The 19,600-nt window shown below is 36.3% G+C and overlaps 1 protein-coding gene across 2 annotated transcripts in view; it reads left to right on the top strand.

Moving 5' to 3' along the window:
- dnajb12b (DnaJ heat shock protein family (Hsp40) member B12b) overlaps window positions 1-19,600 on the top strand; it is a 29,851-nt gene that overhangs the window by 5,656 nt on the left and 4,595 nt on the right. Inside the window, exons 4-8 of one of the 2 annotated variants that reach the window (XR_015503213.1) lie at window positions 1,674-1,850; window positions 2,525-2,598; window positions 5,172-5,281; window positions 10,849-11,055; window positions 19,086-19,322. Coding sequence is in view for 1 of the 2 variants with exons in the window: in NM_001442595.1 (NP_001429524.1) it covers window positions 1,674-1,850; window positions 2,525-2,598; window positions 5,172-5,281; window positions 10,849-11,021; window positions 19,178-19,299 (656 nt within the window). In the remaining variant the exon portion in view is untranslated. 2 annotated transcript variants of the gene reach the window in all.

Below are 19,600 nucleotides of genomic sequence, written 5' to 3'. Positions count from 1 at the left end.
AACAAATACAGATATATTTTAAACACTTTCAATAGTGTTTTATTTTAAATCATACCAAATTTTTGCATTTACACCTCCTCATGTGGATTTGGGAAGCTTTTAAATGTGGTTAGGCAAAATCCAGGCGGAAATCTCAAAATATCATTTGACTTAAGGAGGTTAAACAGATCATATGAATCAATGAATCATTTACTGGAGACTCACTCTGAATGGAGCATGTGAATCAGTGAATCATTTACTGGAGACTCACTCTGAATGGGGCATGTGAATCAATGAATCATTTACTGGAGACTCACTCTGAATGAAGCATGTGAATCAGTGAATCATTTACTGGATACTCACTCTGAATGAAGCATGTGAATCAGTGAATCATTTACTGTAGACTAACTCTGAATGGAGCATGTGAATCAGTGAATCATTTACTGGAGACTCACTCTGAATGAAGCATGTGAATCAGTGAATCATTTACTGTAGACTAACTCTGAATGGAGCATGTGAATCAGTGAATCATTTACTGTAGACTAACTCTGAATGGAGCATGTGAATCAGTGAATCATTTACTGGAGACTCACTCTGAATGAAGCATGTGAATCAGTGAATCATTTACTGTAGACTAACTCTGAATGGAGCATGTGAATCAGTGAATCATTTACTGGAGACTCACTCTGAATTGAGCATGTGAATCAGTGAATCATTTACTAGAGACTCACTCTGAATGGAGCATGTGAATCAATGAATCATTTACTGGAGACTCACTCTGAATGGAGCATGTGAATCAATGAATCATTTACTGGAGACTCACTCTGAATGGAGCATGTGAATCAATGAATCATTTACTGGAGACTCACTCTGAATGGAGCATGTGAATCAGTGAATCATTTACTGGAGACTCACTCTGAATGGAGCATGTGAATCAATGAATCATTTTCTGGAGACTCACTCTGAATGGAGCATGTGAATCAGTGAATCATTTACTGGAGACTCACTCTGAATGGAGCATGTGAATCAATGAATCATTTACTGGAGACTCACTCTGAATGGAGCATGTGAATCAATGAATCATTTACTGGAGACTCACTCTGAATGGAGCATGTGAATCAATGAATCATTTACTGGAGACTCACTCTGAATGGAGCATGTGAATCAGTGAATCATTTACTGGAGACTCACTCTGAATGGAGCATGTGAATCAATGAATCATTTTCTGGAGACTCACTCTGAATGGAGCATGTGAATCAGTGAATCGGACAAGACCTGTCAAATAAACCATGCAATATAAAATATGCACTCCGGAACATTGAATTATAAAATAATGCACACCCTATATGGAGATTATATATTACTATTTTTATTGTTATTTTTATTCAATTATCATTGTTTCTTTAATTAATTATTTTTTACAGGTTTGTCTCGTTGCAAAAGTTTAAAAGGCAATGTGGAAAGTCTCTCGCTATATCTGCCATTTCAAGTATATTTCAATCAATAAAGGCGAAAAAATGAGGAAAATAACACCCAGCAGCCACTCTGCTTCACCACATCGCCACCTCCAGCGTGCTTTTATTATTTAATAATTCAGCAGCTCTCATCGTTAATTATTCCTTGTATGCAGACGTGCAATAAAGAGCTGTGTGTCCTGATGAGGTGTGCTGTAATGTTGTGCATGTGTCCTGCAGCCATAGGAAACGCGTATGCGGTGCTGTCAAACGGTGAGAAGCGGCGTCAGTATGATCAGTTTGGAGAGGAGCGCAGCAGCGGCGGCGGCAGATCCAACCACACAAACACACAGTTCGAGGCAGACATCTCTCCTGAAGACCTCTTCAACATGTTCTTCGGTGGAGGATTCCCTTCCAGTGAGTATCCACAAGCTGAAGCACTCGGAGAACAACAGGGCTGCGTCCCAAATTACACAGTATACACTTAAACATTATACACTAAACACTCCTATACTATATCCTATACACTACATTATGCATGTTTACATTACATTATACACTATATACTGTACACTTATACACTATACACTATGCATATATACATTATACACTACACTATGCACTAAATACATTATACACACTTTACACTATGCTCTTATACATTATACACTATAGATTATGCTATAATGCGCTATACATTTTGCATCAGGGTTGAAGCTGAAATCTGCAGGAAGGTAGAGCTCCAGGAACAGGGTTGAGCCTGCTATATATTATACACTGTATACATAGTGTACATATACATTATACTTTGCACCTCCTGCTGGCAGAGAGTGGATCTGCGGCTCATTCAGCTCTGCTGTTCCCTTCACATGTTCTATAACAGTACTAATGTGACTGAGCTAATGTCTCACACCGTTCTGTTTCTGCTTGTGGTTAAATACTGCTCAGGCTGTATGTATAATGTGACATATTAGACTAAATGAGTTCCTGAGGTTCTAATGACACACACACACACACACACACACACACACACACACACACACACACGTATATATAAATATATATATAAGACATGAATGTGTTTGTTTCAGGTAATGTTCATATGTACAGCAATGGACGGATGCGCTTCAATCAACATCAGGGCGAGAGAGGAGAACACAGAGGGGTGAGAAATCTCTACTTTTCTTTAAATATATGTATAAAAAATTAGTTTAATTAGGGTAAAGTTAGGGTAATTAGGCAGTTATTGCATAGCAGTGGATTTTTCTGGGGACGATCCAAAACTAATATTGCTGAAGGGGCAATTTTGAGCTTAAAATGGCTTTAAAACAATTAAAAACTGCTTTTATTCTAGCCGAAATTAAACAAATAAAATCATTTCCATGTTCAACATCATTTGGGAAATATTTGGAGGAAATATCACAGAAGAGTGAATAATTTTGACTTCAACTATATATATATAATTGCAAGTTATTTTCTAGTCTTAATATTTTTCTAAATGAAACCTTACACTTCTTATTTCTGACTTGTATAGTAATTTCAATTTAGGTCACAATCATATATATTTTATATATTTATAAAAGTTCAAAAGTCTTGTAATAACCCCTAGTGAAACTCCAGGGTTTTTCCAGTGAACATTTTACTGAGTGCCCTATAAAGGGTAAAAAAAAAAAACAACAACTTACAAATCTGAAATACTTAAAGATGCACATTTTAAAAATCCTAAAGAAGAATAAAATTAATCTTTTAAATATTTGTATAATTGTATGTTCTCTGCTTTAAAAAAGACCTGAATCAGGGTTATGCATGTAAAGAGTGTGGTCTTGTCCCAAATCGCATACTTATGCACTATTCTACGCCATTTTGTAGTAAATAGTGACAGTAGTGTGTTCACACTGAAAACTCTAATAATAATAAGTGCACTTTAATTACCCGGATGCTGCACTCATTCAGCCGGTATAATGAAGTGTGTAATGATGGACACTTCACACACTCAATGACTGCAGATTTGCTCACGTAGCTGAAGGGGCGGAGCTATCGCGCGCACATGTTCGATCACTTTATTTATTTTGGATGGTGAAAGCAAAGTTCACCTATGAGAGTGATTATAGCGCCTCCTGATGGTGAATGCAGCAATACTCACAGCAGGTAATATTTGATAATTCGGTCGTTTATTTCACTGATTTTGCAACTATCAAACGTCATCAGGGAAACGGTTTGAATTTCTGCTTAGTAAAAAAACATTAGTGTGTCATTTGGGACGCCACTACATACATATACTATCCTGTTGAGTGTGTAAGTGCATAAGTACATAGTGCATGAGTGCATAGTGTGCCATTTAGGACGCAGTTATACTATCCTGTTGAGTGTGTAAGTGCATAAGTACATGAGAGCATAGTGTAGAGTGTGCCATTTGGGAAGCAGCTAAAGTAATACAGTGTGAGTGTGTGAATTGCTGTGTGTGTTTCTGAAGGAAGCAGCAGAGGGCAGCAGGGAGACGCGTTTCAGCAGATCAGACTGTGCTGGAAAAAACTCATATATATTAGTATATAAAATCTATAAATTAAATAAAAGAAAAATTAATAAAATTGTATATAAAATTAGGTAAATGTTTCTTCATCTAGGTTGTTTAATATTATTATTGCTGATTTTATTTTAATAATTACCACCAGTCTTTCTCATGTTGCCAAAATTGTTGGCATTTATTTTGTATTTATTTTACTTTTATGCTAATTACCTTCATATCACACTGATGAAATGTCATATATTGAATAAGATTATTGCCTTTTGTGTCTGTAAAGCTGCGTTAACGCATAATTTCTTTTGCATTAAATAGAGGAGTACTGATATCAAACATATACACAGCTGAAGTCAACATTATTCATCTTCCTATAGAATTTAAATTCTTTTTCAAATATTTCCAAAGTGCTGTTTAGCAGGGAGAGGATTTAATAGTTTAATAACTAACTTCTAAAGGGAATGGGACAACTGCATAAATAATAAATTACATGAAATGAACCTGAAAATTAATGAAAGACGCTTAGCAGATTATAACTTTGAGATCAGGCTTGATCAAACTGTCTATACTAGATGTGGAATTCTAGATTGACTCATTTGTATCTACTCAATAGCGAAGACCCACCTAAATGTAGTTCCCGCCAGGCTGCTTGTACTATCAGACATATTCTGCTGGAATGTGGAAGTTTGAATACAATTAGACAAAACTTTAATAATGAGAGCACTTTGATGGACATTTTTCAGAAGGTTCCACCAGGAAGAACATTAAATTATTGATCCAAAATTGAACTGAAAATCATATTTAACTTTGAATAGATTTTTTTGTAAATTTTATTTATTCATATTTTCTTTAAAAAAGAAAAAAAAATTATTTGCGATTTTTTTTTTTTTTTTTTTTTTTTTTTTTTTTTTTTTAATTTTATTTTATTTATTTATTTTTTTTTAATCATGTAATATTTTTATGTATATCCATCTTGCTAGGAAATAGCTATAAGTTACTGATGTGACAATAAATAATAAATAAATAAATTTCTCTTTGCCATGATGACAGCACATAATATTTGACTAGATATTCTTCAAGACACTACAGCAGTATTCAGCTTAAAGTGACATTTAAAGGTGCAACTGATTAGGTTAACTTGGCAAGTCATTGGACAACAAGAAGATGAACATTTTGAACTGTATATATTAATGTGTGCGTGTGTGTGTGTGTGTGTGTAGGGTGGTCTGGCTCTCCTCATGCAGCTGATGCCGATCCTCATCCTGGTCATTGTTTCTGCACTCAGTCAGATGATGGTGACGAACCCGCCGTACAGCCTCAGCTACAAACCGTGAGCATTATCTGTGTTATTATCATTATTCATATCTCTCTCTTTCTCTCTCCCTTTCTCAATTCAATAAATTCAATAGAGCTTTATTGGCATGTCTTGTCAAGTGTTGCCAAAAGCATTGCAGATTACATAAACATTGAATAAAGTCATTATATAATAACATGTACAGTTGAAGTCAGAACTATCAGCCTTTCTCAATTATTGTTTTTCCTCAATTTCTGTTTAATGGAGAGCACATTTCTAATCATAATAGTTTTAATATCTCATTTCTAATAACTGATTTATTTACTCTTTGTCATGATGACAGCACATAATATTAGACTAGATATTCTTCAAGACACTAGTGTTCAGCTTAAAGTCACATTTAAAGGCTTAATTAATTAAGTCCATATATCCCAAGCACTATAACTGTACATATTTACCTATTACGTACGATACAAAACTGACCTGTGAATCCAGCTCGTGTAATCCATCTGATCAAATCAAGTGAGTTTATTGATGGTAGTCAGTGTAGTGAAATGAAACAACATTCATTATTTTTTGGCAACACACAGATGCCAAAACAGTACTGGATATGTGGCATGTCTTTATTTTGCTCTCAATTCGCTCTCTCTCTCTCTTTCTCTCTCTCTCTCTTCATCGTTCTATCTGTCTATCTGCTGTCTCGCTGTGGCTTCTGGGCGTTTGTGAAACTCTCCCAATAATCCTTTTTGCACATTCAGGTTAATAAATCAAACACTCCCGCTATCAGAGATCAATAGAGTTACTTAAAGGTAAACAGCAGGTACAACAAGTGTTTACACATCACACTCTTAAACTAAGGACTCTTTATTTGGATACAAAAACGCTGTACATAATAAAAGACTAATCTATTAAATATAATTTAAAAAGAGCTGATTTAAAAGACTTAAATTCAATTTTAAAAATCTATTAAATAATTTTAAAATATTCAATGCATAAAAATATTAAAGAAAATTATAAAGACTTGAAAAATAATTAAATAAATAATAAAAAAAACTCTTGAATTAAATTGAAGCAATATATTGCATTCCTACAATGTCTTTCTTAGAATTTTATTATTTAAATAATAAAAAAAAACTCTTAAATTAAATGAAAGGCATACATTGCATTTATACAATGTCTTTCTTAAAATATAAACATCCAACTAACTACTTTTAAACTACTTTTAGTGAGCTAATAGGTTACATAAAAGGTCAATACATATATTTTTAAATGTTTGATTTTATTTACGGTATATATATTTTAAGTACTTGGAAGTTTTCACATCATTCACTTAACCAAAGCATATAAAATAAAATAAAATAAAATAAAAATGTAATTACATTTTAAAATAAAATAACCATAATCAAAAATAAAATAAATACAAAATACGTGCAATTTTTATGTCTTCCTTCCATAAAAATGACAGTTTCTATAAAAATATATATTTAAATGTTTAGTTAATGTATTTAATTTAATTGATGAATAATATTTACATTTCTTCATAATTTATCATTGTTTGTACTTTATTTAAAATGTGTGTGTGTGTGTGTGTGTGTGTGTGTGTGTGTGTGTGTTCTAAATTCATAAATGTTAAATAAAGAAATTACATATGCATTGTTTGAAATCTAAATTGTCTGTGAGTGTATAAGGTGTGGAGTCCAAATGTCAGAAAATGTGTTATTGAAGATTTGACTTCGGTGTTTCATTATTTGTAGGTCACCAATCAAATATGCAAATGAGCAAACTTGATTGAAGGTTCCAAAGAACATCTTGCGCTTGAAGGAAATCACATGATCAGTGTCACTTTTGCACGTGCACTTGCATCAGCGATAACGGGACGCAATCCGAGTTTGAAATACAGCTTTATCTCATGTCAGAACTTTAATGTTTTCTTAAGACGTTCTTCTGATCACCAAGCCTACATTTATTTGATATTAATTACAGCAAAAAAAAAATGCATTTCTTTTTACTATATAAAATAACTATGTTCTATTTGAATATATTTAAATGTTATTTATTCCTGTGATTTTTAAAGCTGAATTTTTAGCATAATTTTTCCAGTTGTACAATTCTTCAGAAATCTTTCTGATATAGTAATATATGTATGTATATGTATGTATGTATGTGTGTGTGTGTGTATATATATAGGGCTTATTGGAACCTAATTAGAATAAAACCCAAATATCATCTTTTGATATGATGAACTTTTAGAAAACAATTATGTCCATATATGTGGACTCGTGGTCTGAATTTGCATAAAACACTTTTTCCTGAATGTTTTGTAATGCAGATTGATCATAGAACATTTTTGAACATGTTTTGACTATCAGAGAGTAAAAACAAAATTTTTTTCCCATTTTATTCAGTTAAAAATAGTGTTTGAGATATTTCATATGCTGCAAGACAGCTGCAGGATGACACTGTGTGTCTGTAACAACATATACAACAGTCAGAGGATTTTAAACAGACACTTAAGAGCTCAAATGTGCTGTCCACATATGTGGCCACTAAACCCTAGGAGCTGAATTTGACCATCTTTACTGCAGTCACATGACCATTCAGAAATCAGTCTGAAATATAGTAATAGCAATATTATTATTACGTTGAAAGCAGTCGTGTAGAAAATGTTCATCTTTCTTTGAGCAGAAAGTTTAGAAAAACAGCATTTATTTGAAATAGAAATCATTTATTAAACTATACATGTCTTGATCATCGCTTCTGATCAATTTAAAGCATCTTGCTATATAAAAGTGTTTATATCAAGAAGGTCGCTGATTCGAGTCGTGGCTGGGTCAGTTGGCGTTTCTGTAAGGATATTGCATGTTTTCCCCATGTTTGCATGGGTGTTTCCCAGTACTGGGTTGCAGCTGGAAATGCATCCGCTGTGTAAAACATATGCTGGATTAGTTGTCAGTTCATTCTGCTGTGGCAAACCCTGATTAATAAAGGGACTAAGCTGAAGGAAAATGAAAAGAATGAAATGAAATAAAAATATATGTATACATACACACACAGTCACTGACTATTTGCTATTTGCTGACTATTTATTCAAGCTTTTGAGTGTATAATTTACAAAAGATTTTAATATTCAGATGAATTCGTATCTTTCTTATGATCAAAAATAAAAATAAAAATCCTGTTTTTAACATATTAATCATCATCATAATAATAATAAATTAGACTCATTTCTGGAGGGTCAGGTGACTGAAGTAATATTGCTAAAAATTCAGCTTTAAATCACAGGAATAAATTGCATTTAAAATAAAATAAAAGTAAAATCATTTCCTTTTCAATGTTTTTGCTGTAATTTGGATCAAATAAATGCCGGCTTGATGAGCAGAAGAAACTTCTTTAAAATATAATCAAACATTAAAACTCTTACTGTGTGAATATGACAAAAAAAAGTTCTGACATGAGGTAAAACTGTATTTTAGACTCTGATTGTGTCCCGTTTCTAGGTCACTCATCTCTGATGCAAGTGCATGTACAAAAGTGACACTGTGAGAGTGTGTGTGTGTGTGTAACTACAGTTTCCTGCACAGTAATCTTATCCTGCAGTGCGTCAGTGTGTGTCGTGTGTGTGTCATTGATCTGCTCTGCTCGTCATGTGCTGATTTTGCCGTCCAATAGCATCAATATCTCAGTATCAGGTGCTGTTCTGGGATCAGCCGGTCTGGGTCGGCCTGATCAGCAGCTGGACTACAGTGTGTGTGTGTGTGTGTAAGATGAGAGTTTAATGCCAATCAAAATCAGGTTAAAAACTAATAACACTGGAGCTGTCAGATTTCTCTATAATGAGTGATCATTCTGGCTGATCGTATAGATCAGGACTACACAATATATGCTTTCAGCATCGTTATCGCAGTGTGTGTGTCGGCAATAGTCCCATCGCAGGATCTGCAGTTAAGATTGTAGTTGATTAGCACAGCAGCTGGGAATACATGAGATTTCGAGAGCTGTTGCAACTTTATCATTTGCATGAGTTTTAAAGGCATTTCATGAGAGTTTAACGCACAAAACAGTGCATTAGTAACTTTAATAAAGAATAATTTAGTAAATTAATATGAAGACTATACAGTGGTATTTTACATGTCATTATTCATATTCTATATCTGTTAATACTGTTTGACTCCATTAAGCACTGTTTATTTCACTTTTTTGTTGCTCTAATGTAATTATTTTGCTTGCAATTTGTTTATTATTTTTAATATATGATTATCACCCTTAGAAAATCCCCTTAATCAATCTAAATGAATGATTTCCTTTTAAATAGAGCTATTTAGGCCATCTGGTGATATTTCTATCGCAATGTATATTGCAGATAAAGGAAAATATCGCAATGTCAGATTTTCCAGCCCTATTATAGACTGTACCGAATCAATTAACCGATTTGTTGCATCATATTTATAGTCGAAGCTTTAATTGAGATATTTAGAATTAGGGTCTGTTTACACTTAGCACAATGACTACAGTGAAGCCTGAAATGTTTCATACCGCTGGCAAATTCTGACTTAAAGTTACTTTTATTCAACCAGCAAAGTTTTTAAGCTTCTCCTAAAAGACAATAAGACAATATACAAGAGGCATCACAATATTTCTCAGCTTTTATTTACCTTTGAACAAAAAGTGGCATGTCTAAAATTATTCAATCCGCTTTCAACAAGTAACAGAAAAGCCTTTATTGGCTGTTACAGTAAACAAACGCTTGCTGTAATTGCTGAGCTTTTATTTTTGGTATTTTTGCTCATTCATCTTCAGCGATGAGCTCCAACACTTTCAGGTTAGCTTCTCCACAGATTCTCAATCGGGTTTACATCAGGGCTGTGGCTAGGCCAATCCATGCTATTAATGTTTTTGTCTGCTAAACATTTCTTCACCACTTGTGCTGTGTATTTTGTGTCTTTGTCGTGCTGAAATGTCCACTAGTGTCCAATGCTAAGACTGCCTGATGTTGTTGAGAGGAGTGTGTTCGTGTGTGTTTTATTAGCTGTCATCTGATAGCTTTATACCATCTATTTCTAATTGTTAATCTGCCTATTTAAATCTATATTTTAGTATTTTAGGGCAAATTGTTTTTGATTAATATTAAACATAAATGTTATATTAGAAATTACTTTAAATATAAATGCATTATTTTATACTGCATCTCATTTTGAGTAACGTTCTGAAGCTGTGCGGCAGCTGCATTCTGTCAGTCATGTGAGAGCTCGTCTGATTGGCTGAGGAAACTGGAGTGTTTGTGAACTGGGTGCGAACTCTTAACCTTTGACCCTGCATGAATCTGCAGTGGACAGTGGCATGGAGCCCGTGACCTCTGAGCCGTGGGACACTCTCCTAAAGCCAGACAAATACAGGCATTACATTACAGAAATAATGTAATATGGGTTTTTTTTGTATAAATGTGGTCAAAATAACTTCTTCTAAAATATATTCTTCACAGTTTATTTAATAATCAGTTAATGGAAAGTGTTTAATGATCGACACTCATTACAATTGTGACTAGTGTATATCATTTTCATTTATATTAATAATGAAGTGTGTGTGTGTGTGTTTTTGTCTGTCAGGTCGGCGGGTCACACACACAAGCGCGTGACGCAGGGTCTGGGCGTGGCTTATTTCGTGACGGAGCGTTTCTCTCAGGAGTTCAGCGGAGTGAGTCTGCAGCAGGTGGAGCGCAGCGTGGAGGACGACTACATCTCCAACCTCAGGAACAACTGCTGGAAGGAGAAACAGCAGAGTACGACACACACATACACAGAAAATACTGTCATGTACACACACACACACAGATAAAACACACACAGAAAATCCTGTCACACACACACAAACACATCAGAAAATCCTGTCATGTACACGCATACACAGAAACACACACACACACACACGCACAGAAAATCCTGTCACACACACACTTACACAGAAACACAAACACATCAGAAAATCCTGTCATGTACACGCATACACAGAAACACACACACACACACACACAGAAAATCCTGTCACACACACACTTACACAGAAACACACACACACACACATCAGAAAATCCTGTCATGTACACGCATACACAGAAACACACACACACACACACACACACACAGAAAATCCTGTCACACACACACACTTACACAGAAACACACACACACACACACATCAGAAAATCCTGTCATGTACACGCATACACAGAAACACACACACACACACACACACACATACACGTATATTTTCACACACACAAATACACATTCATACACACAATTATATGTTTACACATTCACACACACAAACACACACACCCTCTCTCTCACACACACACACACACACACAGAAAATCCTGTCATGTACACACATACAGAAATACACACAGACAATTGAATACAAAGACACTCACACACAAACACGCATACATTTTCACACACACACAAATACACCCTCACACATTCATACACACAAACACACTCTCTCTCCCTCACACACACACACACATAGACAATTACACATGCACACAGACAGACACACAATCACACACGTATGCACATCCAAAATACACCTTCACGCACTTACATTTTCACACACACAAATTCACACTCGCACAAACACACACACACACACTTTCTCACATACACACACAAAAACATTCACACACACATACCTATACATTCACACAAACAAAATACACCCTCTCTCACACACAAAATCACACTCACACATTCTCACACACACACACACACACAAACAAACTTTCTAATGCGTCCTGATTTCAGTGTATTCCACTTTCTGATTTTGCAGCTGATACAGATCTTTATAATGATCATTATTGGTGATTTTATGCAGTCACTCCAAATGCTTCAATACACTGAATATGTCCAGCGCAGGAACCCGAATCTCACAAGTGTGAACAGCATCAGTGAGTGAGGGATGACGGATCTCTGCTGGATTCTGTCTGTGTTTTCCCTTTAAGCACTGAACAACTGAGATAATCCTGTAGTGATCATTATCTGCTCATTACTGTAAGTCAGAGGCGACGCGGTGGCGCAGTAGGTAGTGCTGTCGTCTCACAGCAAGAAGGTCACTGGTTCGAGCCTCGGCTGGGTCAGTTGGCGTTTCTGTGTGGAGTTTGCATGTTGGTGTGGGTTTCCTCCGGGTGCTCCGGTTTCCTCCACAGTCCAAACACATGCGGTAATGGTGAATTGGGTAGGCTAATATGTCCGTAGTGTATGAGTGTGAATGGGTGTTTCCCAGCGATGGGTTGCAGCTGGAAGGGTATCCGCTGTGTAAAACTTATTCTGGATAAATTAGCAGTTCATTCCACTGTGGCGACCTCAGATTATTAAAGGGACTAAGCCGACAAGAAAATGAATGAATGAATTTATATTTATTGTATTTTATGTATTATTTGTTGTTATCGGTGCCTTTTTGTTGTTGTAAAACTTGATTACAGAAGTGGTATTTATAAAATGATGGGGTCTTGATCTTGTTAAAACAACTTTTCACCTTGAAATGTGTGATAAAGAGACTTTTCTGCTCGTGTAATGTTTAGCAGTGCTATATTGTCTGTGTTGGTATTGTATATATTACAGATGTTAAACTGTAGAGTTGCATTTTCAACATCAAAAGTAGACCAAGCAGAGATCAACATCCCATAATGCAATTCACAACCGCAAATAAACCCAAAACACTCATTAACAGATCGTGTGTGTGTGTGTGTGTGTGTGTGTGTGTGTGTGTGTGTGTGTGTGTGTGTGTGTGTGTGTGTGTGTGTGTGTGTGTGTGTGTGTGTGTGTGTGTGTGTGTGTGTGTGTGTGTGTGTGTGCGCATGTGTGTGTGTGTGTGTGTGAACATGTTGATTCATGCTGGAGAGCTGGACTGATCCGGCTTCATGTTCTCATTTCCTCTGACGTGTGTTTTCTTCAGTTCAGATGAATCAGCTTCACTCCGACAGCAGAGTTACTGCATGAATCACTCTTGTTTATTCTCTGATTGAGCAAACACTGCTGCATCAGCTGATCTGAGCTGAACTTATTTCACACGTACGCTCCGTGTTGAGGAACGTTACTTCCAGAGCTGGCGAAAGTACACAAATCCTTTCCCACAGTAGGAGTACAGATGCCCCTGTTTAAAATGGGTCCGGTAAAAGTACTGACTACACTTTTGTACTCGAGTAAAAGTAAAGAAGTACTGCCTCAAAAATGCACCTCAGTCAAAAGTCCCCAATACTACTACACGTTTTAGTGTTACTAGGTAGGGAAATATCCGGTTTCCCCCATGTATCATCATCCTGATGCAAACTCACAGCGTTCATCGTGTAGTTTTGCGGCTGTTGGATTAGAAACAACAGCTGCCATTCATGTTCATACACTCTGTAGGCCTGTATGTCTTTATAAATAATGTCCAGGGCCAGACGGAATCTGCGGATGTTTTTTGCTGTTTCTGCAGAGGATTTTGGTAAAAATCTGCGGATTGATTTTGGGAGTATCATAACTAAAACCTTTATATATGAAATAAAAAGGGAATACCTTTTTAACTTTTATTTATTGTTTAAAATGCAAATCCAATTAGATTCACTTTATTTGGTAAACAAAGCAAGTCTCTCACATGATGGGCCCTAACATACACCTGGCGCAAGGCGTGGCGCAGTAGTCTTTTGGTAGTTTCAGCTTGGCGCAAGAGTGGTTTTGAGGCGTTGCGCTAGGCTGTTTAAATAGCAAATGCATTAGCGCTCATTTTTGCGCCCATAGGCGTTCTGCTCTAAAAAGTAAAGTGTTCTGAGGCGGACCGCTGGCGTGTTGCTATTTTGAGAATCTATAATAGATTTTTCATTAGACCAAAACTAACCCGGTCTAAACTTAACCCGCTTACACACTGCTTAATACGCACGAGAGAGAGCAATAGGCAAATATCTTTACATATGAAAAATGTAAATATTAAGGATATATATAAGATATAATAAGAATAGATATAGAATATAAATATAAAGGATTAAAATATTACAAAACATATTATTTTCTAGCCTACATAAATATGAAAAATCACTGCTTTTATGTCTTCTTCATCTCGGGAGGCTTTTTCAGTTGATTCATAACAATTTGCTTTGTATAATTTTATTATTATTAGCAGTATTATTTATTATATTCATATTTATATTTGTTTTATTAAAAACAAGCTTAGATTTGTCCACCTGTCAGGTTTTAGACCATATGGGGCACAGCATGTGTTTGAGGATATAACTCAGGTTTTTGAGCACATTTTGTTATTATTATTCATTTATTCGTTTGCTGGAAATTAGAACTGAATTTAGAAATAGTTTTGAAATGAATATTTGCGCTTAACAAACGAAAGTATTTATTTATAGGCTAACTGATGTCTGTGCGTAAAGGTTTCCCTATCCAAGAGCGAAAGTGAAAGTGATCCATTATCTCTCATTCTCAGCAGTAGATGCTCTGTTTAACTGTTTTCTGTTATAAAACTGTTCACTGTTTGCTTGTGAAATGCTCATTTTTTCTACTTAGACTTACTTTGTGTCCTGTAAATAGTGAATGCGCTTATGGCGTGACGCAGCTGACTCTTAAAGGGAATGGGAGATGAGACTCTAATTGGTTTATTCTCAAAACACACCTATAACTCATTAAGAAAATAAACTCAACCCTTTTAGAACATGCGCCACGGCACAAAGCGGATTTTCCCGTCCTTAAATTAGCAAAAACGCGTCCTGACACGCCCTGAAAGCGTTTGCGCCCTGCGTTTTGCACTCTGCGCATGGACCATCAAAATAGAGCCTGAAATCTCTACTAAAAGACAGAAAATGTTACTGTACAAACTGCAGAGTACATAAATCTGATGAACATTTTCATATTAGTCAATAATATTACTTTAATTAATTAAAAAATGAATAAATATAGATTTACACACATTTACTCAAGTAAATAAACAGAATTAATGATGGGCTAAAAATCTGCGGAATTCTGCACGCGCAGATTTCGTGTAGCCTATTATTGTCTTACATTTTACATTGAACTTTTAATATTTTATATTTGAATATTTCTAAATGAAAACTTATTTTCATATTTGACTGCAAACTTTTTTTTTTTTTTTTTGCTTTAGCAGCTCTTATACATAACCTGATATTTTAGTGTTTGTTTCTCCAGCGTATTGTGGATTTTCAATATTTTTTTGCGTGTTAGTATTAAAAGTATATAAGCAAGCGTGAGGAAAATATTTCTCAACGAAATCTCGTTATCAGAAGAAAATAGATTTTTATAACATAACTGAGCAAAAGATACACGGAGCGTTCACCGGCCCTGCACACACTGCTGGACATGAAGAATCTGTTGACGGTATAACTGTGCTGTTCTCACGGGTGCTGTCTGATATTGCACTGATGCTTTTGACATATACTGTACCTTATAATAAGCATACTTCATGTTAATAGCAATACTTTTTATGATTAGCGATATTAGTTTACTCAGTGTAAGCCCGTTTGCGATGATGTACGTGGTGTTAAATTTGACATATATCTGCCACTTGCAGGGCGGACAGCATCTGGCGATTATATGAAGGATTAAACTGAAGCTCTCGTGCTAGATGTGGCAAACAGTTACCTGAAAACTCCATCCTACAGACTTTTCATAGCGTACTTGAAGCCAATGGAAGTCTTTTATCCACTCTTGGAAAAGTGTAGATGGTGGACTAACATTCAGCACATGATCACTAGTAAGATGTGTCATTATTTGTAACTTTAGATGGTTTCTAAAACTAAATCTGTCAGTGTTCTCTTCATTCTCATCTTCAGCGCTTTACAGTTTTTCGCGGTAGCAGCTCTCTCTGTCGTCCCCAGCCAGAAGGCACTGACTGATTGATTGACAGCTGATATTTCAGTGCTGGAGCAGTGGGCCAATAAGAAGAGAGTGAAGGCGGGGCAAGCATTACGCACTTGGCTTTTACTGCAGCAAGTTGACATGACAACTGCTTTAAACCATTCCTGAGCGCTGCGTTTCATGTTTCAAGTGCAGAGATGCATTCTGCGTGAATGTCTTTCAAATCCGCGCATGTGGTGAACATTCTGCAGTAAAAACTGGTCGCACACAACAATTTTTTGCACTCGCACATTTGCTCCCAAATATATTTTGAGGTCGCATAAATCAAATTTCAGGCGCATATGCGACCAAAACGGTTGCAATTTTGAGCCCTGAAATATGAACTCATCAGAAATAAGGGGAATAAATTGAAATGCATAAAGATTTTATAAAGTATTTGATTGTTTTTGTACTAAATGTACAAATCTTTACAAATAAGCTCTGTTTTTGCAGTATTAGACTGAAATACTGCACGGGATTTCTCTGGTCTGATTGACAGGGGATGAAAGACTTTAACCATAAGCATTTGTAGTAGGGATGTGAAGATTAACCGATATGTATCGATACGCGGTCATGCGCGTGCACGATGAGAGTGCATTGGTAGAGCAGCAGAGGATGAATAAAATTTTGGAAGCAAATCGAGATGCATCGGTTTTTGCGAGATGCATCGGTTTTTCCAAGATACAGCTTATATTTTTAATATAGAATGTATTTTTTATTTATTAGCAAGTGTTGTCAACCTGTTGTCAACCATGCGCAACAGTTTTGTGCGCTCTACGCCAATAACGAATGTTATTGCATTGTTCATCTGCAAAGATATTCAGCCTAATGTCACGGAGAACGAAGGTTTTAAACACCATCTGTTAATTTTTATTTAATTATAATAATAATATTAATAATAATAATGATAAAAATAATGGGTGTCACGGTGGCACAGTGGGTAGTTTGACCACCTCACAGCAAGAAGATTGCTGGTTTGTTATATTTTTATTAGCCTGTTGTTTACAGTGACAGTGATGTTTCAAAGCAGCAGAACACTGCTAGTTCACCACCTTAAGTTTTGAATATTCAGTGGCACAATATATCTTTGTAAAACTTGTTTTCATAGTTGAAAAGTTAAATCACAATTCTTGTTGTGCAATGGTAAACCTTTATGTTGAAAGAGTGCAAATATATACATTTATAATATATATTGCACTTATACATTCTGTTTATCTTGAAAATCCTTAAATAATATGTGCTATATGTTCTATAATGGCCCTCTACTGTAAACTGACACTCTGGCTCTGAGAGAAGAGCCAGTTTGTAAAAAAAGTCTTGGTTTTACTTGGTTTATAAATAATCAAACTCATTCAATGGCACAGCATCCTCTTTCACATCATCTCATAAACTTGATCTAATGAGTTAGTGCTGAAATATCGCATTGTATCGTGATATGGGTGTGAATCGTATCGTGTTGCATCGCAATATGTCACAAATGTATCGCTAATATATCGGATCGTATTCTTTGTATCGAGATGCGTATCGGATCGGCATTATAGCTTAGATGCCCAACCCTAATTTGTAGGCATATTATTGAGCAGGCATGTGTCTCTCTCGTTTACCTGTGATCTGATCGAGCCTAATGTGTCATATTACCATGTAAACAGGGCAGCATCAGTCATGTTAAATTCGCCGTCTCACTGGCGTAGTCATCCTTGCCTTTCTCATAGTCATCTTTATAAAATAGCCCACTACGGGGTGTGATAGCTTTGGTTGAAACAGCAGCACACGTAATAGACTGACTGCATCAAACAGGCCCTCAAATTGGGCAATGACAAGAAATAATCTAGATCGCGCCACCAACCACATGAAAACAAAAGTAACGAGCCTGATTTAAATAATGTAAGGAGTAGAGGGTACAGATATTTGTGTAAAAATGTGAGGAGAAAAAGTAAAATAATCAAAAAAATCAGTAGTGGAGTACTGATGCCAGAAAAATTGACAAGTACTGTAGTAAAGTATTTGTATGTAGTTCCCATCTCTGGTTACTTCTACAAAGTAATGCATTACAATATTGAGTTACCCCCCTGAAAAATAACTAGTTGCATCACTGAGTTACTCATTATGGAAATTAAAGTTACATTATTTTTGAGGCTTGATCTCTTTCTGAACTTGCAGGATTTACATTCTTCCTTTTTAAATGGAGGAGCTCTGTCATGAACCACGCACTGTATAACCTTCATTTATCTGCCACTTTGGGCAGCAGTGGTTGTTTTAAAATGTGCTGAATTCATTCAGTTTAATCGTACGTTCACACCGAAAGTGGCGAGAGTGTTAAAGTAGCCGGAAGTCATTCATTTTCAATGAGAGCCCGTGGTGAAGAGCATCGTAACGCGTCTCTGCCGGCGTGGGCGTCAAGGAGAGTTGAAAACAAGTTAACTTTATGGTAATGAGCTATGACGCGGTTCGGCGGCAACCAATCAGAATGAAGACGTCCACCGCTTGACAGGAGTTCAGAGAACACAGACCTGTGAACTTTGGTGCGGTCCACAGTTGTTCCCAAGGGTTTGATGATTGCAGTCGGCGGATTTTCAATTATTTCCAATGTTTTCTTACAGGAACATGCATTAAATAAGTTACTGGCGAGTTACTGATGTGCATTGTTATATATTTATCTGAAAAAAGCGGGAATCTCACGCGACGTGACGGTACAAAACAGTATAACTGCTTCAGGATATTTCAGACAGATGGACACATATTGAGTAGAGCAAAGCCACACCACACGCAACTTGATCTTCCATTGTTATGTGAATTTAATAAGAAGTGTGCAACATTTTCACGCTACAAACATGTATTATGCTGGAATGTAACTGATATGCTGCAACGGCTCCTTTAAATACGAGATCAATGTAGCGAGTTTTGACGCTCTCGCCGCCGGAGCTGAAGGGAGACAGCGTTGTCGCCAGAGCGACCTTGGACGCTCTCGCCGCTTTCGGTGTGAACGTAAGGTAATTCAGTTTTTATTTATGTCATGTCTGTTTCCGCCTGTGTGTTTCAGAGGAGGGTCTGCTGTACAGGGCGCGGTATTTCGGGGACAGTGAGCTGTACCAGCGAGCCCAGCGGATGGGGACTCCGAGCTGCTCACGGCTGTCTGAGGTGCAGGCGTCTCTACACGGATAGATCACGCGTCTCTACACTATCTGGTGAGGATTGATTATATCTGGCCATACACACCGAGGCCACAAATCCATGAATTAAGAATCGAGAAATCACTCAGAGATTTTTCACAATGCATTGGGATTCTCCCTTAAACCAGTTATGAGGTTCTACCAGCAGATGCCACAATACGCTAGTATTAATAGCAGATGGTGCCGTCTGCTGTTAAATCTAGCCTAGATAGCCTCTTTTCGTTCAAAGCTAGCACAGAGCATCCTCTGTTGTTCAAAAATAGCCTAGAGCGCCGTCTGCTGTTCAAAACCAG

The sequence above is a fragment of the Danio rerio genome, chromosome 12, assembly GCF_052040795.2.
Source record: "Danio rerio strain M-AB ecotype USA chromosome 12, GRCz13ab, whole genome shotgun sequence".
NCBI classification, from domain to species: Eukaryota; Metazoa; Chordata; class Actinopteri; order Cypriniformes; family Danionidae; genus Danio; species Danio rerio.
This window is presented reverse-complemented; position numbering and strand designations above follow the sequence as displayed.